Source organism: Aulostomus chinensis, chromosome 11 (genome assembly GCF_037954235.1).
Source record: "Aulostomus chinensis isolate RoL2024-O1b breed Wild chromosome 11, RoL_Achi_v1.0, whole genome shotgun sequence".
Classification (NCBI taxonomy): domain Eukaryota; kingdom Metazoa; phylum Chordata; class Actinopteri; order Syngnathiformes; family Aulostomidae; genus Aulostomus; species Aulostomus chinensis.
The window spans coordinates 6,043,990-6,070,309 of NC_141330.1; the positions used below are offsets into that span (position 1 = coordinate 6,043,990).

Here is a 26,320-nt window from a genome sequence, read left to right on the forward strand (position 1 = left end):
ACAGAGAGGGGAAACAAAGGTATCTGTATCAGCTAGTGAACACAGTAGAGAGGAAACCGTGATGACAAGGTTGGGACGCTGTAATAAAACACTGAAGTGGTACAGAAAGCGACAGGCTTGTGTGAGGAATGTCAGGAAGAAGAGTCAACAGAGCACAACAGCAGGGAATAATGATCAGGTTAGGTACAATGTTGTTTTTGATTTTTTTTCAGTTTATGGATGGGATTTCAAATTTATTTTAATAGAGCAAAATAACAAACTGTAGCATGGAGGGTGGCAGTAATGTACCACAAGCTACAAGACCATAAAAGAAGAAGAACAAGACTTTAAAGGAGCAGGAAAACTTTTGTTGAAATCTGCATAGTTGCCATCCTCCCCAGAACCAGACAAGAAGAAGAACCTTCTCTCCTGTGTGTGCAGGCGGGAGCCGAGACAGGCCAACTGTTAGTTAGCTTAGCACCATGAATAATAGTGTATAGACAGTGTAGCAAACAGTGCTGTCAAAAGTTAAAACAACAACAACAACCACACTGTGGATGCCTGTAAAACCTAAAAGAAGAATAGTAAGACTGTTAAAGACTTTTCGGTGGGTTTTTTTTCGACAGTAGCAGGGAAAAAAACCTCCTTTTGTTGCAGTGCTGGCAAGATATCAAAACGCTGGTGAATGAAACACAGACACTGTTAAGGCCTTCAAACTTTGACCTTAGTCCAACAATTGTTTGTGTCAATTGTTATTACCTGGATGGAGCACAAAGGCTCTGCTGTTCCTCTTGCCTGCTGCAACCTGCCTCCTTCCTCTTTTTTTAATTTTTATTCATTAATTTCTTAATTTTATATGTATTTTCTACCTTACCACCATTGCTATAATTTTTCTTTTCTTCAATTTTCTCCCCCATTATTTTTGTTCTTCTCCTCCATCCAGATACTGTACAAATCTAATGGCACATGACAGGAAGTGGTCACCGTGCGGCTACGTCACATTACTCCAATGCGGAAGAGCTCGTCATCCTAAAAGCAGTGAGTTGGAAGGTTTGTGAAATGTGTTGAAATATTTGCCGTTTCGTGAGCAGAGTAGCTTGTGGTTCAGTCGTTTGAATGAATGAATTATCGCCGGGAAGAGCTGGTGATTTATGTGTGACGTGTGTGTCGGTTTGTGCTGATTTTAGCCTCACGGGTTCATTAAATGCTTCGCGAGCCCGGTTGGCAGTTAACGAAGAACTCAATCACTGGTTCCATATCAGACGTTCCTGAAATAAACCCGCCGTGAGCCAAACACGCCCGTGATTGTGTGCTGAATGTTGACGATACTCTTCTTTTTTTTTCAGACCGTTTAACCCCGGAAAATGTCGTGGATAAAGGAAGGAGAATTAAACCTGCTGGAAAGGATTTCAGCTAATATTCTAAAGGTAAGCTGTATGTTCCCCTCTCTGTTTAGCAGGTTTGAATCACATGACGTTTTCCATTTGTATTACGTGGTAAAGGGGGGGGGGGGGGGGTCATTCAGCATCATGTAGCTACTTTGCTTAGAATGGCTCTTTTGAGCACTTGAATGAAGAAGTAAGATTTTAAAATCTTTTAATCAAGTTGTGCCACTGTCTCCTGATCCCCTGATAAAGAGTGACACTTTTAATTAATTATTAGTTATCTTTGTAGCTTGATATTGTTATAAAAAAATGTATATTGTCCTTGGGCAGGAGACTGCAAAACTTTAATTTCCAGTTGTTGTGGAAAAAATCCAGAAAAAAAATTAATATGCTGCAGGTAGAATGTTTCTGAAAATATCTTTATATGACGCGTCTCCTTAAAGACTTAAGAAAAGGGCCGTGGTTGTGGGCTTCCGCTGGCTCACTGGATCAGTCCCCACCAGTCAGTGAATCCTGGACAAGTGACACTGGGGAAACTCACATCCGCGCGCTTCTTCCCTCTACGTTAATGACTGCACCTCTGGGGATCCAGTTGCTCAACCTGCTTCAGGAGCTGCTGATCTAGTTTACTTCACAATCATCCTGGCTGTCCTCTGCACTGCCATCACAATTTGGATCTGCTACCAAACAGGACAGTAACAGACGACAGTGGACTGTCCAAAGACTCCTTCATCCAGGATTTATACATGTTCAAAATCAGGAAACAGGAAGGCAGTGTCACAGCACATTACCTGATCCATCGCCTCCTCTCTCTTAGGCTTGAAATTGTTAATAATTCCATAGTCAGTCCACTCATCACTATTTTCCACTTACCTCATTCACTTCAAGTAATCCAAATATTTACTCCAGAATTTCTGAACTAACTAGCTTTTTCCTCACTCTTTCAACTGTATTTCACAATCCACATCAGCAGACTGAGGTCATTACTCATCTGCTAGAATCTGGACCAGGAGTTAAAATTGTTCCATCAAAACACTATTTCTAAGAATTTGAACTCCACACACCCAGTATCTGAAGTGTTCTATTTTGGAAGAACAAAAGAATTTTTTTGAATTTTCCTCCCCGGGACTTTTGTTACTCATCCTCTTAAATATTATGGAATAAATTTCAGCTCTATTTTGCTGAATATGAATAGCCATTCTCCCTGTCTTTAATCCCTTTTCTGCATCTGTGTCTTCCAGGCGGGACCGATGCCTAAACACGTGGCCTTCATCATGGATGGTAACCGCCGCTTTGCACGCAAGAAGAACATGGAGCGTCAGGAAGGGCACATGCAGGGCTTCAACAAGCTTGCAGAGGTGAGGCTCCACCTGTCTGTTCAAGCATCTGAGGATCCAGTTGCTAATTTATATGTAATTCCTACTTCTCCTCCAGACACTACGCTGGTGCAAGCATTTGAACATCCAAGAGGTTACCGTTTACGCCTTCAGCATCGAGAACTTCAAGCGCTCTAAAGACGAGGTGGACGGGCTGATGGAGCTGGCCAGGCAGAAATTTGAGAGGCTGTTGGAGGAACGGTGAGTTTGAAGATTGAAAATAGCTTCTTTTTTTTTCTTTGTTGTCGGAACAAGTCAGATTTTGTGCATCACATGACTCGCAGACTCCTTAAAATAATAAAGAGAGGAACCAGTCGTAGTTTCTTCCTACGGTTTAAAGTTGGGTTTCTGTGTTTAAGCTTTAGTTTATGTCGAAAGAAAAAAACAGGCCTTCAGATGGCTGCCGGGTAGACAAAGATTCAGAGAGCTTTGTGAGCCACCTGTTTGGTGCTATTTTGTTCAGGCATATCTCTGCTCTCCTCAGTGGTCGTCACCGGTCTCTGTTGATGTTTTAAACTAAACTTAGTTCATAACAGCTCAACCAAAACCTCCACAGAGATCCAGGTGGACATTTTTACTGGATTTGGTGCAGTTCAACACGACCACGGTGACTCTGAGCCCTGCACTGGTTTATAAGCTTTGTAGATTCATGAATTCAGGAAACAATTCAGAGTAATAACTGCTGTACACATTTTCTTTTTTTTTTTTTAAACTTTGCATTTTTTTCAGAATAAGTTCCCACTTCGGCTTTTCTCCGGGATATGTCAAAAACACACATATTTAAACCAGTTGATGTGTATTTTATGGCAGGAATCTTGTTGAAATTTAGTTCCACAAACGTCCCTCTAGATTTTGGAAAAGTTTAGTAAAAAGTTCCTCCCTGCCCTCATGTTTTTCCAAGTTGCAGAATATTTCACTCATGACAATCATTGTCGACATTTAGCCCGTCGGCTGTGTATAAGATATTAAAAATGTTTAATTTAACTTTACTACTTTTGTGTAATGTGAAATCTCTTCAAATGGATAAACAATGAATGAAGAGATTTTACATTATACAAAAATAGTAAAGTTCAACGTGAACTCTACAGATATGATTTTTCCAAAAACATAAAGCTGAAAGAACCGCATGTGTTAAATACCACAGGATTAACTTCTCTTTCTCAGCTGTGCTGTGTTCCTTATTTCCTGTCTGGTTTTCCTTTTTTTTAAAAAAAATTTCAGGTCATCTGGCTCCAGAGACTGCTGAGACGGTCCAGAGCAGAGCTAAGCTTTTTTTTTTGTTTTAAAGTAAGATAACTAAATGGATGGAGTTTCAGTGTTTCCTGACTTGTTCATCCAACATTTATCTGCAGAAGTCTCAGTTCACTGGCGTGGATGAGCGCAGCGACTGGAATAGTCTGCAGAGACAATGTCACACTGCATATCTTGTGACTTGAGGAGTCAGCGAAACTGCTAGTCTGCTGCCACCACGTGGAGAGTTTCTGAATGACACATTACACTTAAACCCAACTCTGGACTGCACACCATATAAAATAACACTAACTGACTGAATTCTCATGTTTGTAGCCTTGTGCAAATCTCTTGTTCTTCATGCGTCGTATTTGTATTTTCTCTTGTCTCTATAGGGAGAATCTGGAGAAGCACGGCGTGTGTATCAGGGTGCTGGGAGACTTGAATATGCTGCCGCTCGACCTTCAGCAGCTTATTTCTAAAGCTGTCCTCACAACCAGAGCTCATAATAAGTACGTTGTACCACCACACCACTCAAACTACACACTAAATGACAGCTAATCAAATACTCTTTTGCAGATGTTTCCTGAATGTGTGTTTTGCCTACACATCGAGATATGAAATCACCAATGCGGTCAGGGAGATGGCTTGGGGGGTGGAGCAGGGCCTGATCGAGCCCAGGTAAATGATAGTCAAGACCAGTGATTGGATCTTCTCTATAATCCATAAATTTCAAACTGTGTAGCACGTAAAGGACAATCTTATGTTTCTGTGGTGCTCAGCGATGTTTCCGAGGCGTTGCTGAGTGAGTGTCTGTACAGCAATAATTCTCCCAATCCTGACCTGCTCATCCGAACGTCTGGAGAGGTGCGCCTCAGTGACTTCCTTCTTTGGCAGGTGAGGACCACCACATGACATGGAAAAATATGTTGTCATTCATAAGCCCATTGAGAAATCTCATATTTAAAATGGTCACATGACAAGATTTTGACACATGGCCTGAACTAAACAGCAGGAATTCCACATGTCTGATATCTGAAGTCTTAAAAGTTGTAAAATTGAATGTCAAAAGAGAGCCCTTAAGGATACTGACTATCATGTGAAAAAATATTAGACTAGAATGAACAGCTTGGAGATGGGGGCTGGGTAATAAGACTTCAAATCAATATCATGATTATATACTGTAAGTTTTACCTCAATTACATGCTAAACAATTGTTTTATACACTTTTATACCTTCCTAACAGCTCTCTGGCAAGCTTTGCACTGTAAATATGCTGAAGAAGAATTCAAGTAAATCTTAAGAAATCTAAAAAGAAATCGTTTTGATTTTTAATCTTTTTTAAAAATTTAATTTCTTTGACGCACATTCTGCCTTCATCAAAGGCCGTACTGGGATTTCAAGGAAATGGGGATTAATTGTTCATCCCCATGTTAATAAGGGTGATCTTTCTTAATTCGGATGAGTGATTATTTCCCAGCCCGAGGGAGACGGCTCCAGCCTCACAACGTGCGCAGTTACATGTCCATTCAGAACAACAGAAAAACTTCAGGATTACTTTCTTCCTGGGTGTATATCCTTCCGCCTGATATAATTATCCTGAACACAAGATCATGTGTTCTTGTTCCTACTTGAATGTGTCTATAAATACCAGGTATATAGTTCATGAAATCAAGGCCCAGTAAGTGAAATCATATTAATCATCCAAGTAATGATGTTTAAAACAAATCTGCAAGCCTCATCATACAATGTTTTGGTTGAGTGTTTTTTTAAATACTAGAGGGTTTGTGTTGATCCTGATAATCACTTTGTTGGTGCTTTTATCTGAACCATATTGTGGCCTTCCAACAATGTGTTTTTTTTAATATTGTTGCTGAATGGATCGCGTATTGTCTAAAGTCATGTGACCCTAACAAACATCATATGATCCTTGGTGATCATCAGGATCTTATGACCTAACAGGTTTCCTATTAAACATTCTCTTGGCTGTAACAACAACGCATCGACACGGTGACACACGTGTGTGTTCTTCATCCTCATGTCACCTATCTGCGTCTCCTGTGTGACTCACGTTGTGCCTCTCTCGTCGTCCATCCTGCAGACTTCTCACTCGTGTCTAGTGTTCCAGTCAGTTCTGTGGCCGGAGTACTCCTTCTGGAACTTATGTGAAGCCATTCTCCAGTATCAAGTCAATCATAAATCTATTCAGGTAAGTCTTGTTATAACACGCCATTTGTGTGTCGTCACTGAGAAGAGAGCGTTCAGTGGGAGGGGGAGGGTGACCTTGGGTTAAATATAGATTTGAAGAGAAGAGCTGTGATTGTTTGAAACAGCCAAATGCATTGACTCAGCTTCTTTCAGTCGTCTTTATGACTGTAATTGCAGTTAGTTTCAGTCATTAAAAGGTGAGGGTGAATGTGTAACTTCTGCTCCTCATTATTTCTAGAATATTTGCCTTTTCATCGGTTGCAAACTGAAAAAAGGGACGTAATCAGGCGAGAGGAGACACCCAGTCCCTGAAAGCACATTCCAAATTGCAGAAGATAGCATATATCTTCAGCACTATAAATGACTGGGGGGGTTTTCTCTCCGTGCTGTAAGCCAATTATTGTTTTAACAGTATATAATAGATATAAATAGTTGTAATAGGAAATAATACATAATTTTAGTTTAATTATTGCATCTTTAGAGCAGACATTATATGAACACACTAACACAAAGTGCCATTAACAACACCCCCTACTCTTCCTCCTCTTAGAAGCACTAAAAACAGGAACTGAGGAAATGTTATTTGTAGAAAAATGTAAAACACAAAACATGGGAAATATGTTTGTGTTTAATTTAGAAACGTCGGTTAAGGTATTAAAAGGAAACCTAGACACTCATTCAACAAATAAAACAGGCTGAGAATGCTAAGGATAATGATGCTGACAATAACAGATACAGAAGTAAAACAAATGAATAAAATTCAGGGAAAAGGGTCGGTCTTAAATTTCTATTAAAGAAATCCAGGATTTTGTTTTCAATTGCTCTCTGAAGTATTTCCCTCTTACAAATGAACAATGTGTTTTACTGCGTGTATTTCAGAAAGCGCGGGAGCTCCATCAAGAGCATCAGGCCCTACAGCAGCTGGAGGCAGATCGCACCTGTGTAGTGGAACGCCTGCAGCTTCATGGCAACGGAAAACCCGCCGACGTCCAGCGAAGACAGGAAGCACTGCTGCACTTCACTGCCTGCCGGGAAGAAAGAGTTCAGGACTTCTTGGAAGCACTAAAGCAGAAGAGAGACTCTTTCTTTCAGGACTTATGTAGCCCGACCATCTCGGCCTAGGAAGTCTCTTTTAAGAACAGCCTCCATGTTGCAGTGGAGACCAAACCTCTCCTTCCCTCCTCTCTAAAGGGCTTTTGTGGAAAAGAGAAGAGGGAACAGTAAGGCAATTTTACCCCTATGGGGCTGTAGAGTAAATGTGATTATTTATAATTGTAGATTAAAAAATAAAGATTAATGTGGAAATGCCTGGTCAAGATGTAGTTAAATAATTGTGTAAATTGTCTGTCAAATGCATGCCTATTCATTGGAAGATCCACTTTGATGAGCCAGGGATTCTGGGTTTGGGAAGTATTTCCAACACGGTTTTCCTGATAAATATAAATCCAATACATTTCTGTTGCAGCTCAAATGAAGTGTCTCTTGTTGAGTGTGATGTTGATGACATAACTATATTTTGACCAGCTTTCTGAAACATAATAAAGTGAGTATGTCAAACACTAATGATGTGTAATTTACACAAAGTTATGGCTGGCTCAGTTGCTTTAAGTGTTCTTGTACTGTAAATTTGCTTTTAGAAATATAAATATTAATGTTGAATAACTTGCAGCAAACCTATCTTTATTAAGGTCCATCGGGATGGTGGAGCAAATTCCTATATTTTGATAAAATGTTGTGTTTTGAGCCCCTACATCCAGGTAAACCATTTAATATCTACGGTAGGCTCAGTATCAAGGAACACTCCTGTCTGCTAGCTGACAGAATATTAACATGCAGCTTTATATTGGGATGTGCACCCTACAAATTAAAATTCCACACTAATAATTGGCTAACAAAAGTTTTAGCCTGTCTTGCCATTTAAAATAAGCTTTCATGGCTAAATACAGCATGCTAACCATTTGTAGCACCAACAATTAACACAATTTGTGATTAAACACAGCTAAATACAGCGTAAACTGTGATATCACTGGAAAATTGCGCGTCATCATATGTTAAGGTTGTACTGACAGCATAAAGCGAAAGTTCAAGCGTCAGTTCCAATCAAAGTACACGCCTCCTAGCGGAAATACTCGGTATTTTTAAGGCGCCTGCGGCCTCTTTAACAAATGGGAGGTGCCTATAAACATGTAACATATCTCCAACCAATGGCAGACTTGGAAATACTAAACTGGTTCAAACCGGTTTCGATCTTATATTTCACCGTATAAACTACAAAAACATTCGTTTGCATTATACATTCGCCATTTTACACCACTGCCTGTCACTTGAAGACTAGTGTTTAAGAAGAGAAAAAGTTCGTTTTTACGGTTATATTTTTTCTGTATTGCCTAGCAACAACATGGGCAAAGTGAAGGTAAGGTATTTTTTTAGTATTTTTGAGGGAATTTTAGCCCGCCGGATCGAGTTTGTGTTGTTAATGTGAGGCGAACGCAGGCAGCGTTTGATATCTGTGCATCAGAGGAACGTCATCATCCCTAACAACCGTTACAGCCATGGCGGAGACCTACCGCGGAGACCTAAGCACACATCCTCCGCGTTTGTCGACAGCACAAGTCCACGTTTTAGCTTTAAATGTCGAATGTTTCAGGACTCGTGTAATCTAGTGTGTGCATGAAGTCAATTCCACGTACTGCGCAACAGCTTTTGCAAACGCAGTCGTTAATTTTGCGCATTTCTCTAAGTGTCGCGGGGGGGGGGGGGTGACAGGTCAAACGCAACAACACACTTTGGAAATAGTTGCGTTGTTGACGCTCAGCTATCAACGTTCACTGTAATTGATCCTTCTTTTGCATTTGAGTTAGTAAATCACCTCATGGTGAAACCAAAACAAGTTAAACTCAACCTGCTAGTTTCAGGAATGTGGGGGTGGGGTGACATCTTTTCATTCTGCCTGAGGAAGTAAAGTCTTGACATGTTAATTTTTGCTGTCTGGAAACGGGTGCGGTGGACTGGATTTGATCAACAAGAGAAATTTTAAATGGTAGATTTTAGCTATCATCAATATTTTTTTGTAAAAGCGATGATAGATTATATATATATATATATATATATATATTTTTTTTTTTTTTTTTACGCCCCTGCGACACAATCGGTGCGAGCCTGTGGTTGACTACAAAATAATAACTTGTCACTTATTTTTTTTTTAAAAATCAACACACATACATAAGATTTTAGTCATTAATTTATTTTAAAAAATATATCATCTGTACTATGACATAAATATAGTTAACCATTGGTGCGGCAGCGCAGAGGTTTCAGCTGCCTTCGTGGTCAGGAGGTTGTGATGGAGCAGTTTCACCAGCCTCCTAACAGCTGCCTGTCGGCGCGCGCTGACACAAAACAAAGGAAGCTGTCAAGGCGCCAAGGCGCTGTCATGGTGACAGGACAACCACCAGTTTGAATTCAAATATGCGCGGGAAGATCCGTGTGTCGTTCAGCTGAGATGGGTTTTGTTGTTGCTGTTTGTTTTGTTTTCCTGCTGTGCGACTGAAATCTTTATGTATTGTGTTGCTGTTGGTGTTTGCGTTGTATTCAGATTGTAATTTTGTGTTTTTTCTTTTGTCTTTCAGCAAACTGTGCCTCCTGAGGTTTGTTGAGATGCTTTTTTTTTAATATATACATGAAATTATATTATTTATGTTGCATCATGAATTTGGAAACCTTTTGCATTTGTCAAAATTATTTTTAAAAAATGTATATATTTTAGATTGTGACTTGGAGGAATTTGGTCACAATGTCTTCCTGTGTTCAGTGTGTTATTTACTATTATTGTTCACTTTAGTAACCACTGCAAGACTCAGTACAGTCCTGTGTGGTCTTCACCTTTTCTTTTGCTCATCCTGACAGGAAAGGAGATCCTCCCCCCGGCTGGCGCTGGTACGTTTCTCAGAACCACGGTTCATCAGTTAATTATGTATTATTGCTCTTCTAGTTTGTGGTTGGTCCTCATTCAAAGGGGAGTTATTTCCTGACTTGTCTTAGAGGTCTAATCTGACTTGTTTATTCGTTTTTAACCCCCTGACGAAAATAATGCTGCACTGAAATAAATCTTCCCTTCACAGGGTTTCAACTTTAATTGTTTAATTGATGATGCTTGAGAGAGTCGTTGATTTATTTTAATGTGGGACTCAATAATACATGGCTACGCTGCTGAACTTGAATTTGGTCAGCCACAGTTTTTATATGCAACATCTGCTTCTTCTTTTCTTCAACATCTTAGAACCCTTTTCCCAGACAGCGCTGCTACATTCTATGTGAATCTGATCTGTAATCATTGCTCGTTGTGACAAATCCATTTTGAAAATCTTTGATAACATTTGAAAGAAAAGGTTATTTCAAGAGCCACTGTTTCCAACCTTGCTTTCTACTGTGTATATACTATTATACCCAATTGGAAACCTGATTCTTCTTGCCTTACAGAAACCCAAACTTGCTGCAGTGGAACCGAAGAAAAAGGCTGCTGCAAAAGTACGTGACATAAGTTTTATCTGTTTTTTTATAACTGTAATGTCAAAAAGATTTTTTTTTAAAATAAAATAGTGTAAACAAACAATAGCATACTGAAACATGAGATTTGTAAGTCGCTGTTCTCGCCCTGTTTAAGCAGCTACCTGGTGCTCAGAGATCCCCTCACTTCAGTAGGCACAGGTCTCCGAGGTCTGGTATCACCAGACCACCATAGTTGTTTGTTTTCCACAAATCCACAAGCAGACCTGTTGCTGCCATTCTGCGTATTGGATCTGTCGAATATCTTGAGCACTCGTGGTACCTCCAGTGTCCTCTGTGCCTTTCAGTTGTTGAGAAACTGAGTTGGCCCGAGTTCTGTGGAAGAGAGAAACTCCGCTCTCAGAAACGGTTCCTTTGTTTTGGACCACTGAATGGTGTTTATTCCAGATCATGTGGTGATTAAATGCTCTTATCTGTTAGTAATCAGCTGTGTTCCTCTGTAGAAGGCACCCAAAGCAAAGAAGGCCAAACCAGCAGAGAATGGGAGTGCCAAGGCTGAGGTTTGTTCTTTCACTACGAGTCTGCAACAGACTGATTAAAAACAGACAACGAACCATGATGATAGCTCCCAAACAAGTCCTACATGTAACACGTTGCTCTCCTGTTGTCTCTCCTCAGCAGCCAAAGATTGAGATCGGTGATGCCGAGTGAAGAATGCTTCTGCGCTAACTCTGTGTACTTGGTGATTGTACAGTTTTAAATAAGTATTTTTTACCAAGTTTTATATTACAAATGTCATTTAATAGGTTTGTTTTGAGCTTGCACTTGATGTAACAAAACTTGTTTTCTCACGTCCATATCCATTTTATATCCTTTTAAATGACTACGTTCATATCTTGCCGTTCATATTTGTAGCCGTGGCATTTTTTTTGGTTGTCTAATGCTGTTTTTTTAAACTGCTGAATAATAGATACTTTCCAGATTGTGAATCTGAGTAAAACATATGGCAGCTAAAACATATTAAAATTCTAGGGAGGGAAGGAATTAGGTGTCTTCTCCCTGTGTTTTAATGTTGAACTAATGAAGATTTGCTTACCAAATGTTTTGAAACACTGTATATCAAAAAGAGACCTAGTCAGTTAAAATGCCACAGATGAGAAATATGCTTAGGTTTGAGAATTCCCAAAAACATGTATGATGTGAACTCTGATGAGATCTAATGTTAAGTTATGTTCTGTTAGAGGAAACGAAGCTTTTCTGACTTCAATGGTTGCTCTTAAGTGTTCTTGAATAAAACTTTAAAATGTGTTGTTGGTTTTTTTGTGTGTGAAATGACTCCTAAGATGAACACTGGGATATTTGTGTTGTCTACATCCCTCTGAGAAGGTTCAGCATTCAAAAGCAGGCCACCAACACATGGGTTCTTCTTTTTGCAAGTTAGTTTCCAGTCGTCTTAATTTCTTTGCCACAGTATTAGAAAAACTCTCCAACCAGCTGAGTGTGGCACACTCGTCTGAAACAGCTGTCCAAAGTCACTTCAGCGCTGTTTTGTCTTCATAAACCAGGAGGAGAAAGGGAGCAAGTTCCTGTGGTAAAAGTCAAGCAGTGGAATTCAAAAGTAGCTTGTCCTACCAAAAAAAAAAAACAAGAATTTGGAAAATGCTTGAGAAAACAGACGTTTGAGAGAGAAGTTAAGTTGGAGAGAAATTCCTCACAGGGGTGGGAACGCCATGAAAATTTCTTGGTTAAAATGGGAACAAACGCTGACATAAAAGCCCCCCCAGAAGACTCATAAATAAATATGCTCGTGTGTTCTTAAAAGTTGGGTATTTCTGTCTAGTTTAATCACTTTAACAGATGACCAGCTAGGACTTCAATAGCGAGGGACAGATGACAACGAAGGTGCAAGAGTCTTGGTTCTTTCGACCTGCGTTTGTTATTGTGTCTTTAGGTGTTGCGTGACTTGAATCACAGGAACTGCTTCCAAAGTCTAGCTGCATGAGTACTCACTAAAAATAGCAGTAGCAGTAGTGTGGCCTGCAGAGTACTCTAATCCCTTTGCAGTCCAACAGGTTTCAGTCCGGTGAGGATTAAGAGTTGCTGTCTTTCACCAATCAAAACATCCTTACATTTCTGTTCTTAATTTATAACAACCAATTTTGGAGGGATTACAGCAAATAGACTGATAATTAAAAATAAATGAGGTCAGTGTAAACTGTTTGCTACCGTGGACTTAAAATACCAGGAAAAAGCAGCATTTTCCCTTTGAAACCATGTTATGAATGTCTGAATTTGCTGAATTATTCTGAAACGTGCAGGACGCTTGTGTTCATTTCCATCGTCCGGTGTCATTACACCGCTGCACCAGTAGGGGACAGTGTCACATCACTACAGAGAGGTGATGTATTCGTCTTTTTCCACTAGGGGTCACTATCTCCAACCTGTACAACCGATGAAAGTCGGTCAAATCTGACGTGAATTGTTTTGTAAACATGAACCGCACAGCTGGGTTTGGGCTCATTCTGGCCGAGTTGCTCCGCCCGTCTTTTAATTGGCTGTTCGTGTGTTTCAGCAAAGGAAAGCTCTTGCAAACATTTTTCTGTAGAAAGATTGGTCAAATATAACTACTTCCAAATTTAAAAGTGAGATAAGGACAGCTTCAGGTTGGAAGACAATGTCATCCAAACATCTGATTCCAATGATTGGGATTCGGTGTGAATTTCATATATAAATCATTGGAAATCTTTAATTCAGATTATCCCTGCTGGCCACTGATGTAAATGTTTTATTTAGTTGTTTTTCTTGCTTGATGACATCAGGTAACCAAAGGTCAACGCCGGGACTCTAATACCAACTTCAGTCCGACACAGAAAGCTGACAACAGCTGACATCGCTTGATTTTGCCGCTTTTAAGTTGTAGAATTTTGTTGGTTTTAAGCCAAACATTGGAGTTTGACATCAGTTCAATGTAAGAATTGATCATGTACCTGGTTTTTACTTCGAAATACATTTTTCATCTGAATTTGTGTTAAAAGTACCTGCTGAGATTTGAAAGAAACCAGCAGCTAAAACAACCAAAAGTGTCACAAATACACACAGAGCATCAGTGACATGTTTGCATTTTATAATGAGTCTCTATCGTACGAATATCCCACTTTTTTCTGCTTTTGTTAACAGGAAATGACATGGTGTTTCACCCTCTGATGCCCTCTTCCGATCGGGGCGACCAGATCCGTCTCCGATTTGGTCAGAACCACATGAAGAACTTGGTCACGTGTTACCACAAAGACATTGTCGCTAGTGATGATCTATTTAGCCGTAGAACAGGACACCACAGGATCAGATCTTTTTCCTTTACAATTCTACAATTCTACAATTTCATTTAGCAGACGCTTTTGTCCAGAGCGACGTACAACACAAGCAAGAATTTAGACCTAATTAAGGAAAAGTCCATAGGAAGCGCAAAAGTGCTTCAGTTGTGATTTGGTATTTAACATTATTTAACCTTTATTTAACAGGTTTGGATGAGAGTGTCCAGCAGAATTCAGATATTAGGAGGTTTAACCGCCTTCTCTCTGTAGGGAGCAGCTACACACACCAGCGTGCACGGGGTTGTGGCGGCCTGCTGAACGCTGCTTGTAGCTTCTATTAAAACCCAAGCATGAAAGTGACAGAGGGAGAACTTGTGCCAAATGTGTTCCATAAAATGGAGTGAACAGAAAAAAAGAGATGGGGTTCGCGCTTGACCTTGGAAACGAGAGTTTTGTCCTCAAGGTCTATTTAGTGCCATGAGGTGCTGATGGTGGTGAGTGGGTTCACCTGGATTCTCTGTCCTGGGAGAGAGAGAGAGAGAGAGATGACGCTGCCGCAGGAACAAACTCTTGCTCTGAATGCTAACTGTTGCGTCACCGCTCCATATGTGGTAAGGTGACACCTGGAGGTCTGACAAAATGGCCGCCTCCAAACTCTTAAGACATACAGGTCATTTAAAACATGGAAGGACAAATGGCAGCATTAGCTTTATTCAAACAGGTAAAAAAAACAAAACAGACGCAGCTACATTCTGATATCCATCAAAACCTTTTACACTAACAAGACAACAGGATCCACACAGGAGCTCTCAGTCAATCTTCCTCAGCGGGTGCAGAGTAAACGTTCATCTTTTCAGAGCATTTAACATTCGTAGAGGCAGAAACAGATTGTTTTCACACAAACATGCGATCCCCTTCCCCTCTTTAACCTTCAAAGTTCTTGGAGAGCCGTTCTTCTGTATCTCAGGAATGCATATTAACCCATTGACCCCGGCTCACCAGGAAGGACCGGGGGTTCTTCGTTCCTTAAGTGTCCAACATCCTATTCACCCCCAAAAACGAGCTCAAGTCTACCAGGCGGATTTTGGGAACGTTATAAACCAAATTCAGTGTTGCATGAAACTTTGATTTGAACAAAACGGCTATTTTAGATGGCTTAATGTCATTCCCCGCCTTTTTTAAGCCAACATTTCAACACAACGGGGATTAATTTTAAACCAAACTTTAATCAGTAGTTCTATAAATATCATCTTGAGAGTAAGATGGTGTGATATGATCAAAAGTTAAAACAGACGTACGGGGAACTTCAGGGGAGATTTTATCTAGTCAGTGCTTTTTTTCAACTTTAAGAATGAACTTTTCATAATAATTATAAGAAGAAGAAGAAGAAGAAGAAGAAGATTACAAACAAATGCCTGTATCAATATCAAAACGAAGGAAACTCTGTAAAACTCAGAACTGGCAACAAGTTAGGTTTATAAAGGTTTGTTAGTTTGGCTCTTTGTTCCTTTCTTGTTTTGAGCGCTCCACTTTTAAACATCCATGTATCAAACTCAAACACACCCCTTGCAACAGGCTACACGTGGCCTGCATGTTATTCACCTCTGTTTTTAGTATTTCACAGTGTTTGATTAACTCTTTAACAGAAAAAAAAAAGAAAACTAAGGAGACATTGTAGCACACCCACCGCACGTGCTGGAGTGGACGAGCCCATTCCTCCTAGATCTCAGGGGTGGGTAGTGGTGGGGTCCATACGTTTCACATGCACACTGAAGCGGCTTGTGTGTGCCGCATGGCCGCCAGTGCCCCACCCCCCCTGCTACATATACAACATGCTCCAGCTTCATATAAAGATTGAACACCGGGGTCCAGCTGTACTTTCTACCCAGCACAGGAGGTCCGGCCCCCCAAACTGACCCCAGAAGCAGCCCAACTGCGGGTAAGAACTCGGGTTTTTACTTCATACTTTTACAAAAATCAAACAAGAAAAAAAAAAGAAGTGACCGGTGAAGAAACGCCATAAATGAGTTCTTGCAACTATTAGCTAGTAGAAGTCTTTGTCTCTTTGGTTAGTCAGGCTTGTTTGAGCTTTACTTCCTGAATTTTGATATTTTTCAGGTTTTTTTTCTCCTTAAATGTGTAAATGTGGTTTGAACTGCTGTTTAAAGAGGCAGCACATTTTTTTTATTTGCTTTTTTTTTTTTTTTTTTGCCGTGCAAACGTTTAAAACCCCCTTTGTTGCATGGAGGAGGTTCTCCTCCCTCAATAAATGAATATTCAGTCCACCAAAGACCTTGTCAGCTTGCATTGATGAGAAATGAGCAATTAAGAAATGCAGTAATGTCACAAATATTGGTAAACCCCGACGGATGAATGTCTGTTGGGTTAAATGGTTTTAAACGTTGGCGTGCAGCTGATTGAGAGGGGCGTGGCTAGAGAGGATTATTTGGTTAAAATGCAATGCATTTTGTTTAATTTTATTTGCCTTAATACCGGTAAGAAAAAGGTGGTATTTGAGCTGCAGCCCGACCATTTGGACGTTTAACAAAAGGGATCAACTCGTTTCTTTCGTTTTTGTGACGAATTGACAGCATGAACCTCATTTTAATTACAAGTCATGTTGGTATTTCAAAGATGTTTTTGCGTTGAAAGGTTTCATGCAGGCCTGTCATGTCGAGTCTTTTCTCCCAGGGCATCTGTACATTTTGTACTCTGGGCTGTATGGATGCAATCATGGATCCAAGCTGCTACTAGAGTCCATCTAAGGAAGTGCAGCTAGTTTATTCTGTGTGTTGCAACCTGTAACTTAATCTGGATTAAATGTCTGATGTATAAAATGAACATAGATTTAGATTAATTTCTTAAACAACAAGACAGTTCCTGTGACAGGAAGCCGAGGGTGCACTTCTCTTTGGTTTGAAACAGTCCTGGACACCTCAGGATGGATTCAGGTGCGACCTGTGGGTCAACTGATTATTTTTCTGCTCATAAACAATCTTGTAATCCGGTTTTATGTTTTGATATCCCTGAATCAAACTGTCTTTGTTAGCGATTGTCGGCCATGTTCGCTTCTCCAGTGGAGGGGCCCAAAATGGTGACCCTGTCTTATGTTTCAGAGTCATGTACACCCTCAGAAGATTTGCTCATGCGGCTCTAGCACAGACTGTCACTCCTCTGTTGAGCAGCGGCAGAGCGAAAGACGTTGTTATCTTTTGTGAAGATGTCTGCCTGATTTTATGGAAGATCAACTTTTTAATACATTTTTTGCACAAATCAACAACAGCAGAGTTGATCCTTTCTCATGTACACTGAGAGCACACAAAGAGAGGGCATTGAATTCATCTCCCCCAGTGATTTAAATATTTCCCTGCGCCAACAAAGCTGATTCAAGCGAGCGAAGGAGAACAGCCGGTTCAGGATGGGAATATTTGTGTTACTCCATCTTGCCATTCTCTATTAAACATACAGACGGATATGGGCGGATGGCGGTTGGGGTGATCCTACCTGAACTTCCGGCCGCCATTCTGTCTGAAGTGGGGGTGGCCACAAAGCCAAAGCAAGTGTTGGTATAAAAGGTGGGAGATGGCGCGGTGGAGCAGCCACACGCTAGATGCCGGCGCTGTTGTGCGACATGCCAGGCTGGGGATTCCACCGGGATGACTTAAGTCACACTCTAGTGCAGCGAAACGCCAGCTTCCATTCCCTCCGTATGTAAAAGAATAAAAAAGGAAGCTGGCGTGCTATTTGAGGTGGTGACTCATGTCATCATGCATGACTGCAGGAAGCGCTCTGTTTCAGTGAAGGTACATTGTAAGAACTCTGAGACATGAATCTCTCCTTTAAATAATCTCTCTTCTACTGAAACCTCCGCTGTCCTTTATTGTACAGCAGCTGCATGTCTGCTTCATCCTGTCCTGTGTTGTAACTTGTAATAGGTACTTTTATTTTGTTAAAAGAGAAAAGTTGGGTTGTGTGTGAGTTCGTGCACATTTCCTCAGGTTTCAGTGTGACTTTCTGCTCTTTGTCCAAAAGCATTAAAGATGGTTGGTAAACGGTGGTTAGTCACACATGAGTTTTTACAATGGACTCCAGTGTGGAAGATGAAGCCTCCAGACACGGCGAGGCTGCTCTGAAGCTCCCAGTCGCAGCGAGAGCTCGTGCAACGCCACTCTGGCAAAAGAGAGAAACCATGGCAACTGCTGTGTTGCTGACATGCCTTCATCAGGAATGTGGAGGATGCCTAAACAGCAACTGTCCAACAAGACAGCCTGGTTGATGATGTAATCCTGAGCCGTGGCTGAATGGGAGATTTTACTCCGTCTATAGTCCGTCTGTGTGTGTGTGTCACACTGCCATTGTCCGTGCTCCCCCACCGGAGATCCCTCTGCTCTGGATGGACAAGCTTCAGCGCGGAGGTTAGAGGGACAGGGAGGAGGCGGGGCTTAGAAAGGAAGAAAGGTGCCCTAGGATTTCATTGGCTGTTTGGAGAAAAGTACATAGTGTACTCAATAATTCTTATTTGCCCGGTGCATCCACCCATCCTGGTGTCTGCCTGATGTCCTGCCAGCATGCGCACAGATGATAGCAATCAATGAATCAGCCTCAGCTGGTCCCCCCGTCAGAGCAGCGTGTGCTTGTTGTGATTGTTTATCTGCTCCAGTTTTACTTGATAGTCCATTTCTTTGAAATGAAAATCATCCCTGTTCATGTTGTATATCTGCACCACGAGCTCTGTCACCAGAAACAAGCCCAAAAGACAGCAGTGTATGCGTTTCGTCAGTATTTGTACCGTAAGCAACTTTACAGGAAAACGGGCTCAAAGTCTCGAGGACTAAGTGGACGTGGCAACATCCAGCTTTTGTGCAGCTGCTCTGTTTTCAGTGGCGTCATCTTTGACGTGTACACAGCTTTATTCGTCACCTGAATAGTGAGGGGAGTCCAGGTGAATGAGTGAATCACTGGCGGGACTCCTGCTGAAGCTTGAAGTTAGCCACGCCCCAAAAGACTCTGTTGCCAGTCCAGAGTCATCTCAGTCCGACAGCTGACTCGCTATGGTCCGCCCTTAAACACGTTTGGTGGCATCATTTCATAAACAGTACAGAATATTCACTTAAGCTTGCTCAAAACTTGTCACAGAACTAAAATGAGCATACAGATATTAGTTTAAAATGATTTATGTAAGGTTTTAGTCTCATTATTGATCAGATGCGCTTAAGTTGTAGCCAGAAGACACTCGGGGCTCATTCCTCTGCTGAGGCCGTACGATGTAATCGGACCCTGATCAAACTGTTCCAAAATCCAAGTTCTATCTTTCCGCTACATTTATTCAAAATCAATCCACATTTTTAAATTAAAAAAAAAAAAAAATTATCCTGTCAACAGACAAAACCCATAGCGGATCACATGACCTCCTCGGACCACTCACACACTCAATGCTATCCAGAGCCTGATCAGATTTACTGTTTGATAATCCTGATACCAAAAACCACTGAAAATGTAATTTCTTGGTTTATTTGTTCCATGAACCTTTAAGTTTGTTGCAATGAAAAATGCAACAACTTCCTCTGACATAAGAACTAAGTTGTTGTATGACATTAGGTTTTTCAGCAACATAGAAAAGGCAAGTGAGGTCAGAGCTGCATGAATTTATTACTCCCTTCCAGTCACCCATTCAAGCACTCGTGCACGCACACACACTCCTAGACTGCTGGCCGAGGGTGCTGCTGTATGCAAGGTGCCAACCCAAAAACACGATAACAGGCATTTGTGGACGGATGGTGAAGGCACCAGGAGAAGAAGGTGGTTCTGGAGGCATCGTTGACCTGTAGAGGGAAAAGAAATCAGTGTAAAGCTACTTATGTTAGATTAATGTAGCCTAGCAGGGAGTCAGAAACCAATCTTTGCCTTAATCTTTTAATCATAGTGTTGTTAAACTTGACGTAATGAGATTACTTTGTTAATGTGACTTATTTGGTCACTTTTTTTTAAATGAAGAATAGAAGCTCTACATAACTGGCAGTTTGATGTAAACTTTTCTCTCCAAATCAAGCAAAAATTCCATTTCCAGATATATTTTCTTTATCTAAACCACATGAAAAGTCCTGATCGCTCTTGTGTATTTTATTGTAATTGTACTATTGACACTTAATTCCAAACGAAGGTCTGCCATGTCAGTCAAAACTCCACAACCTTTAAATAACATGATGTAACACTGGCAGCCGTTGAATCTGATCTGTGCCAGATAAACTGCAACTGTTTCTCCAGTGGAATGGTAATGGGTTGTATAACATCCTGTAGGATCAACAAAATTTCAATAACCTCTCATAATGCAGTAACTTTTTACCTTAACGTTCTGTTCAGGGTGGAGGCTCATGAGCTCCGTGACATTTTATTTCCCTAGATTGATTGGAAGCGCACATCCGGCTGGTTGTGTAATCACACACTTTGACATGCGGGCTCCCTGAACACCACACTCATGCCGAGTTGTTTTGTTGGTAGTTTTTTACTATTTCCATTGTGTTGACTGAACGAGCAATTTATGTGCGAGCGTCAGTTTTGGAGAGGGGTGTGTTTCCTGAAGCGAGCTGCTGAGAGTAATGCATCTCGACAGCGGTGTGTATGTGCTTGAGAGTGGGCGTGGGCTGCAGGGAAACCCACAGATCTGGTTGGGTGAGAGCGGGGCTCTATAAAAAGGCGGAGCACTGCATTCTCTCTAGTTCACCACTTTTGTTGGCATCTGGTAGGATTTTCAGAGTGGTTCGGAAGTAGAGTCCAGTTGGACGGGAGCTTCCAGGCTTGATTGCCACCTGAGGGATTGAAGAAAGTGAAGAACAAGACCAATTCTGCACAGGAGCGACTTTTTAATGCTTGGATTACTTTTTCTTTTCGCTAGTTGTGCAACTCCGGGCAGGTTGGCATGTTTATCTTTCGCACATGTTTTACCTCATTGTCAATCCTCCTCACCTTCCCCAAAACCTTGAATTCAGAGCTGATGGTCAAATCCCAGCTGGAAGCGTCTGCTCGGGTCAAAGCAAATCGTCTTGTGTTGCAAAACCCTGTTCACCGCTTCATGTGGGCTTGCTGCGATGACCTCATGTCTCACCTTTCCCAACCCTGCACCCACTGATGATCCCGTGTGTGCAGTTTAGATTCTTGCAAGTTGGGGAGTTCTTTGATCAAAGTCAGATTCTTCCACGGGCTTTCCTTTGGCACCTTCCCATCAATCCACAAATGAATAAATGTCCCCCATCTTTGCCTAGTGAATGACGCAGCATGAATACAAGAGTGTTTCCTCTGGTCCAGATCTGTTCAACACATGATTTAATCATCCAGAGCCTTTTAGGGGTCTTGTGCTTAGGAACTGAGGGGGAACTGGTGCGAAGTAGGTTGAATCTTAAAATGTTTGCAGATGTGAGACATCTGATATGGTTCCCACACTGGGCTTCATGGTGGGTCTTTGTACTATAATGTTTTGTGGCTTGAGGGAGGAGATGTTCCCTGTAATGCATGGATCAGATGCTTCTCGTTTATTAAAAGCTAATCAGTGTTCACTTCCTCTGCTGGCAGCTCTACAACTCTTCTGTATTTCAGTGCAACAGACTTTCAGCCTCTACTTATCTATCATTTTAGATCCTGTTGTCTTTGAAAGTTAATGCTCGGTTACTTTTATCCGTGTTGGATTAGCGTGCAAATGCTAACCAAATTCTGATTCTTGTCTGTTCAGGTTTCAAGAGCCACCTCAGCTCTTTCCGTCGTTCCACCCCCACACCAACACCACCACCTCATCAGAAGACATGATCATCAGACTGGGCAGGCTGACACCTGGATACTTCCGCCTCCTCCAGGTATGAACAGCTCCACCGCTGCGGACACACGAGCATGAAGATATATGGAAATACTCGATTTGGAGAACCGTCAGAGTAGGAGTGGAAGTGTGAACAGTGACGGACGCTTTGCTGTAGCACAGGATCTCTAGACTTCATGGGCCAATGAACCTTCTGTCTCTTGATGGAAAAATCCTTCACTTTCCCATTTTTCGGCAGTGTTTAGCAAACTGAGTTTATGCTGTCAGCCTCTCCATCGGTGTCTCTGTACCGCGCAGAGACACGCTTGTGCTCTGAGCTGCTGTCAGACACATGAGGGGTCCAGAGCTCCTCTATGACCCACAACCCGCTTTCATCTCAAAAGCAGTCAGTAATTGACAGCGACATGAATCATTGTTACATTATATCCTGTTTCTTTTGTCCCTCTGCAGTCACTGTGACCCCCACATCAGTAGTGACCCTCCCTATGTCTCGGCCATTTTGTAAAGCTTTTGTTCATGTATATAAGTTTGATTTGAAAACAATAGCTGGATTCTTGTATGACTCAAAAGCTTAACTGACCGGACAAGCGTGACTGTTGCATAAGACATGACACCCTGGCGGGACAGTAAATTGCTTTGTAATAAAGTTGCCATTCCTTCTATGGGTGAAAGCGACTTTTCCGTTAAAGTTGGATAGCAGCTAAACTCACCACGACATGTCAGTGGGCTTCAGCAACATTATTCCGTTAAACCGTCTGTAGCCTGTAAGCTGGTGTCTTGGCGTTTTGGAGTGTGTGCGAGCGTCTGAGCTGATAAAATGCTGACATTCCTATCTCACTGCTCAAGACCCTCAGGGCTTCCAGAGAGCAAGAGGGATCTGTGCATTTGGAAACCATGTGGGCACTCTGCTCTAATCTTGGCGGTCATCCTTCCCAATACCAAACCTATGATTCAGCGCTTGCTCCTTTATATCTGCATGCAATCTTGTGTTCCTGTTTTGTAAAAGCTAAATCACCGAATGTTGGGTCACCAACTAAAGCTGCTGATGTCGGTCATTTTAAGGAAGAAGAGTCCAAATATTTTAGGGATTTTGTTTTTCTAAAGTCTTTGGAACATTTGAGAGTAGGGCAAACAAGTCCTTAATAGCGCAAAAGTTTCCACTGTTGACTGACCTCTGACCTGTCCTGTATTTTTTATTTATTTATTTATTTATTTTTTGTCGCTGCAGAGGCAAGTGGCTGGCGAGGTGCAGACCCAGCCAGAAAACCGTGCCATCAACCAGATCGCCATGATGCTGGCAATCATGGGCCTGAGTTTGTCCTACTATAGTGCCAAACAGATGACGGAGAAGGTCCATACTCAGCCTGCACCCTGAAGAGACTTGACCTCTCCCATCTTGGAGGTGATGGATGAGCCAATGAGTAGTGAAGGACATGGATGGAGGTTATGGATGAGGAGACATGCCAGTGATTTCCAGGACCTCACTTTTCTCACCATACAATCATAACCACACTCGGACACTGAATTCTGCATCCCCTCACTCACCATGCGCGGAGGTTCCAGGGCTGCTGTTAGTTTTTCGGGAAGGGGGGGCAGTGGTCAGCACACTCAGGGTCTTGATTTGATGGACTGGTTTTGATGGGGGTCAAACCATCTGACTGCCGGCTGGGTCTGACAGTTAGTCATTACGAAGTTACATGCTTGCAAGAAGCCGTCAATTCTGTTCTGAGTTTAAAAGAGAATCTTGCTGAAAGCGTGTCCAGACAGGAAGGGTTAACACATGAACAGTAATGCCTTGATAAGGGAAGGTTTCCTGCTGTAGAGATGTACCTTGTAAGGAAGTGACGTCAGACCCAAAATACAGTTGGGAATGCAAAGCTCAACCCTCTAGTTTCTTTAAATTGTCCGTTAGTGGAAAAACCTTGTAGAGCCTTGTGAACGGATGGGGTACTTGGTCAACATGTATATACAGTATATACTTGTAAATTCTCTCAGATTCCATGAATATTTGCACAATACTGCAGCAAGAACAGGTCTGCAAAGGGACTTCAAACAATTCACTACTTTTGCATTTTTTTCTTCTTTTTTTTTTTTGAATTCACACAGTTTTAATGTGAAGTCCTGTTGAGATACTACCTTTCCCATCCTGCAGTATCTACTACAATTAAATGCTGACATTTAACAATGTACTGAATATTGCATGGGTTTGCAAACTTTAAATCAGAGAAATTAACGACTTTGTTTTTATTGATGAATGTATGACTTTATTTTGAAATGATTAAATAAAAGCTGTGAACATTTTGAAATGGGCTGCACAGTGGATGTTTAGTGTTATTTTAAAGCATTAAAGTACAACTCCGATTCTTCCGTGAGTGGCAGAACGATCATTGAGTTGGAAAGCTGCAGTGTTTCCTGTATTCGGATCTGTTGGCTGCACGCAGCAGGAAGTGGTCACACTAGTGTGTGCGTGTGTGTGTTAAAAGTCCTGGTTTGCTTCAGCTCACGCAAGCCCACATATATCGTGAGTTAGCAAAAATTTGGTTGTATGGGCAAAGCTTTGCTGTAGTTACATCAAACACTCACACACCCAGAGGCAGCTGAGCACAAATTTGTGTAGAAAATCAAAGTGAGGAAAACATGTTTATAAGGGAATGCTTTAAGTGGAATAAATGTGAATAAGGGACTTTTTTAGACTTAAAGTGCAACCTTAATCTTCATAAATTGCTTAAAAATTGTGAGGGCAATGAAGTACGACTAAAGGAAGTGGGATTTTATAACAGTTGAGGGGTGACTTGTTACCATAGAGGACGTCAATCCCAAGAACAAACGCTCAGCGGCCATTTTTCCTCACTGTTTGGTGCACTTTCCTCATCACATATGGCGTAGAGGACATCTCTTCATGACAGTGGCCAAAGAAACTGATTTTGTCATGTTTCGGCGCTTCATTCCCATCTCTCTCGCCTCAGACAGGATTGAGGCACATCGGCGTTCTAGTTCTGCACGTTCTCCCTTTGTGTTGCAGAGCATCGAGTCAAAGTGCGCATGCCTGCCCGCTGCCTGACGTGATACCTTGTGGCAGGCTGAGACCTCGTTGGGTGCCATGTGCCTCTCTAACCATGCCACAAGCTCCTCCCCCCATCCCCTCCCCCATCGCACATCACTGGGGAAAATCTCACTTTTGCATCTCAGTGATGCTAACTGAGGACACAACCTTTTAACGAAGAACAGCCATTGGCTGAGCGGTGACACGTCATCGAAATCGGTTTGGTTCTGAGCCGCAGAGACAAAAGGATAGGGATAAGGTCATTGGTGGGGAATGTGGATGGGAGGAGCTTTGTGTGAGATGAGAGGGGGGCCGGTGCTGTTGTCATTTTTGCATCTAACCATGTTCCAAAAACTGTTAAAGTTTAAGCATAAGAGAACGGGCCTTAACAGTCAAGTGAAGTTCAATGAGCGACGTGTCTTTTGAGTGTGGAGGCTGAAGTTCTTTGAAAAGGGCGTAATTGTGGTATGGAGGGAATTCAGAGTTGCAGGTGTGAACAAGAAACACAAACGTCCCTGTGCAGGTCGTTCTCAGATGATATTTGAGGACTGAACCAATGTGAGAACTCAGAAGAGCCAATATGAAGAACGTGTACACTTCTTACTTTAGATTTTATCTTAAATAACCAGATTCTGGACGGATGGTGCAATGATCCTGTTTTGTACTGATTTATCTCCATTAGAGGTGCACTGTTGCCTCTCATGGACTGGACTACTTTTTCTCTCCTGTCACTAAGTACTGTATGTTACCCATTTATGGGGAAGGAAGTGTTAGAGCCTTGCAAGACAATACCGCCCGCTTGTGAAAATATATTATCGCTGCAATAAAGATATAAAATAAACTTTTACTGTCTGGTTATGAACCTTTAAGAAGCACATAAGTGAGAAATATTTTAAAAGTACACAAACCAGTATTATTTATTTTATTTATATTATTTTGTTGCTTTATTGACATATTTGACACACGTGCTGCTGCATCAAGAACCATATATGGTGAAAAATAGGTTTTTGTGTGTGTGTTTTTTTCTCTCTCCAGAGACACTAAATGCATCAACTACAAGCACATGAGCACGTCTCAGCATCGCTGCCAGAGTCTGGTTGAGAATGCAGCAGCGTGCATGTGCCCGGCTGGAGCATGTTGTGGATGGAGGTTCATGCCGGGGTAGCCTCACCCCGGGAGCTGCTGTTGTGACTGGTGCGCGATGTGCAGACAGCAGAGCACACAATGTCTCTTTCCAGACACCCCCCACCCCTCACCCTGCAGCACAATCAACAGCATCCCTTTTTTAATCTACCGCCAAATCAAAGACTCAAATCTAAAAATAATAAGACTTTTTTTAAAAAATATTTGAATGTAGGAAATGAATATATACACACAAAAATGTACAAATGATCCCCCAAAAAAGAGAAATCGCAAAAAGTACATAATAAATAATACACCAAAAAAAAAACCTACTTAAAAAACAAACAAAGAAATGC

General features: G+C 41.6%; 2 protein-coding genes and 1 long non-coding RNA gene across 7 annotated transcripts; all 3 read left to right on the plus strand.

Annotated features, from left to right (window-relative positions):
* The first annotated feature begins 952 nt into the window (after positions 1-952).
* On the plus strand, positions 953-7,786 carry dhdds (dehydrodolichyl diphosphate synthase). 4 transcript variants are annotated; one of them, XM_086217108.1, is made up of 9 exons: positions 953-1,017; positions 1,326-1,406; positions 2,606-2,722; positions 2,799-2,941; positions 4,366-4,482; positions 4,550-4,651; positions 4,753-4,867; positions 6,072-6,179; positions 7,058-7,785. In XM_086217108.1, exons 2-9 carry the CDS (start codon positions 1,344-1,346, stop codon positions 7,298-7,300), a joined length of 1,008 nt encoding a protein of 335 aa, XP_086073234.1. In that variant the 5' UTR covers positions 953-1,017; positions 1,326-1,343; the 3' UTR covers positions 7,301-7,785. The 4 variants fall into 4 exon arrangements, with proteins under 4 accessions (XP_086073234.1, XP_086073232.1, XP_086073235.1 ...); XM_086217106.1 differs by having other exon boundaries at positions 955-1,029; XM_086217109.1 differs by lacking the exon at positions 953-1,017 and adding an exon at positions 1,062-1,123 and having other exon boundaries at positions 7,058-7,786.
* A 619-nt stretch (positions 7,787-8,405) lies between these two features.
* LOC147253001 (uncharacterized) lies at positions 8,406-11,992 on the plus strand. Its single transcript, XR_015118397.1, has 6 exons — positions 8,406-8,591; positions 9,808-9,825; positions 10,085-10,114; positions 10,658-10,705; positions 11,188-11,244; positions 11,363-11,992. It is a non-coding gene; the product is annotated as an uncharacterized LOC147253001 (long non-coding RNA).
* A 3,785-nt stretch (positions 11,993-15,777) lies between these two features.
* Positions 15,778-25,551, plus strand: LOC147253002 (transmembrane protein ZNF593OS-like). 2 transcript variants are annotated; one of them, XR_015118522.1, is made up of 3 exons: positions 15,778-15,934; positions 21,719-21,839; positions 23,028-25,544. XR_015118522.1 is itself a non-coding variant. In XM_086217976.1 (3 exons), the coding sequence occupies exons 1-3, from the start codon at positions 20,859-20,861 to the stop codon at positions 23,172-23,174; spliced, it is 315 nt and encodes a 104-aa protein (XP_086074102.1). In that variant the 5' UTR covers positions 20,717-20,858; the 3' UTR covers positions 23,175-25,551. The 2 variants fall into 2 exon arrangements, 1 of the variants encoding a protein (XP_086074102.1); XM_086217976.1 differs by lacking the exon at positions 15,778-15,934 and adding an exon at positions 20,717-20,905 and having other exon boundaries at positions 23,028-25,551.
* The last annotated feature ends 769 nt before the right edge of the window (positions 25,552-26,320 follow it).

Excerpts from the sequence above, each read along its gene's own strand:
- dhdds (XM_086217108.1), top strand. The coding sequence starts at position 1,344 with ATGTCGTGGATAAAGGAAGGAGAATTAAACCTGCTGGAAAGGATTTCA. Across the intron at positions 2,942-4,365 it reads GAGAGGCTGTTGGAGGAACG|GGAGAATCTGGAGAAGCACG; the intron begins GTGAGTTTGAAG and ends TTGTCTCTATAG. Across the intron at positions 4,868-6,071 it reads GTGACTTCCTTCTTTGGCAG|ACTTCTCACTCGTGTCTAGT; the intron begins GTGAGGACCACC and ends TCCATCCTGCAG.
- LOC147253002 (XM_086217976.1), top strand. The coding sequence starts at position 20,859 with ATGCTTGGATTACTTTTTCTTTTCGCTAGTTGTGCAACTCCGGGCAG. Across the intron at positions 20,906-21,718 it reads AGTTGTGCAACTCCGGGCAG|GTTTCAAGAGCCACCTCAGC; the intron begins GTTGGCATGTTT and ends TTGTCTGTTCAG. Across the intron at positions 21,840-23,027 it reads GATACTTCCGCCTCCTCCAG|AGGCAAGTGGCTGGCGAGGT; the intron begins GTATGAACAGCT and ends TTGTCGCTGCAG.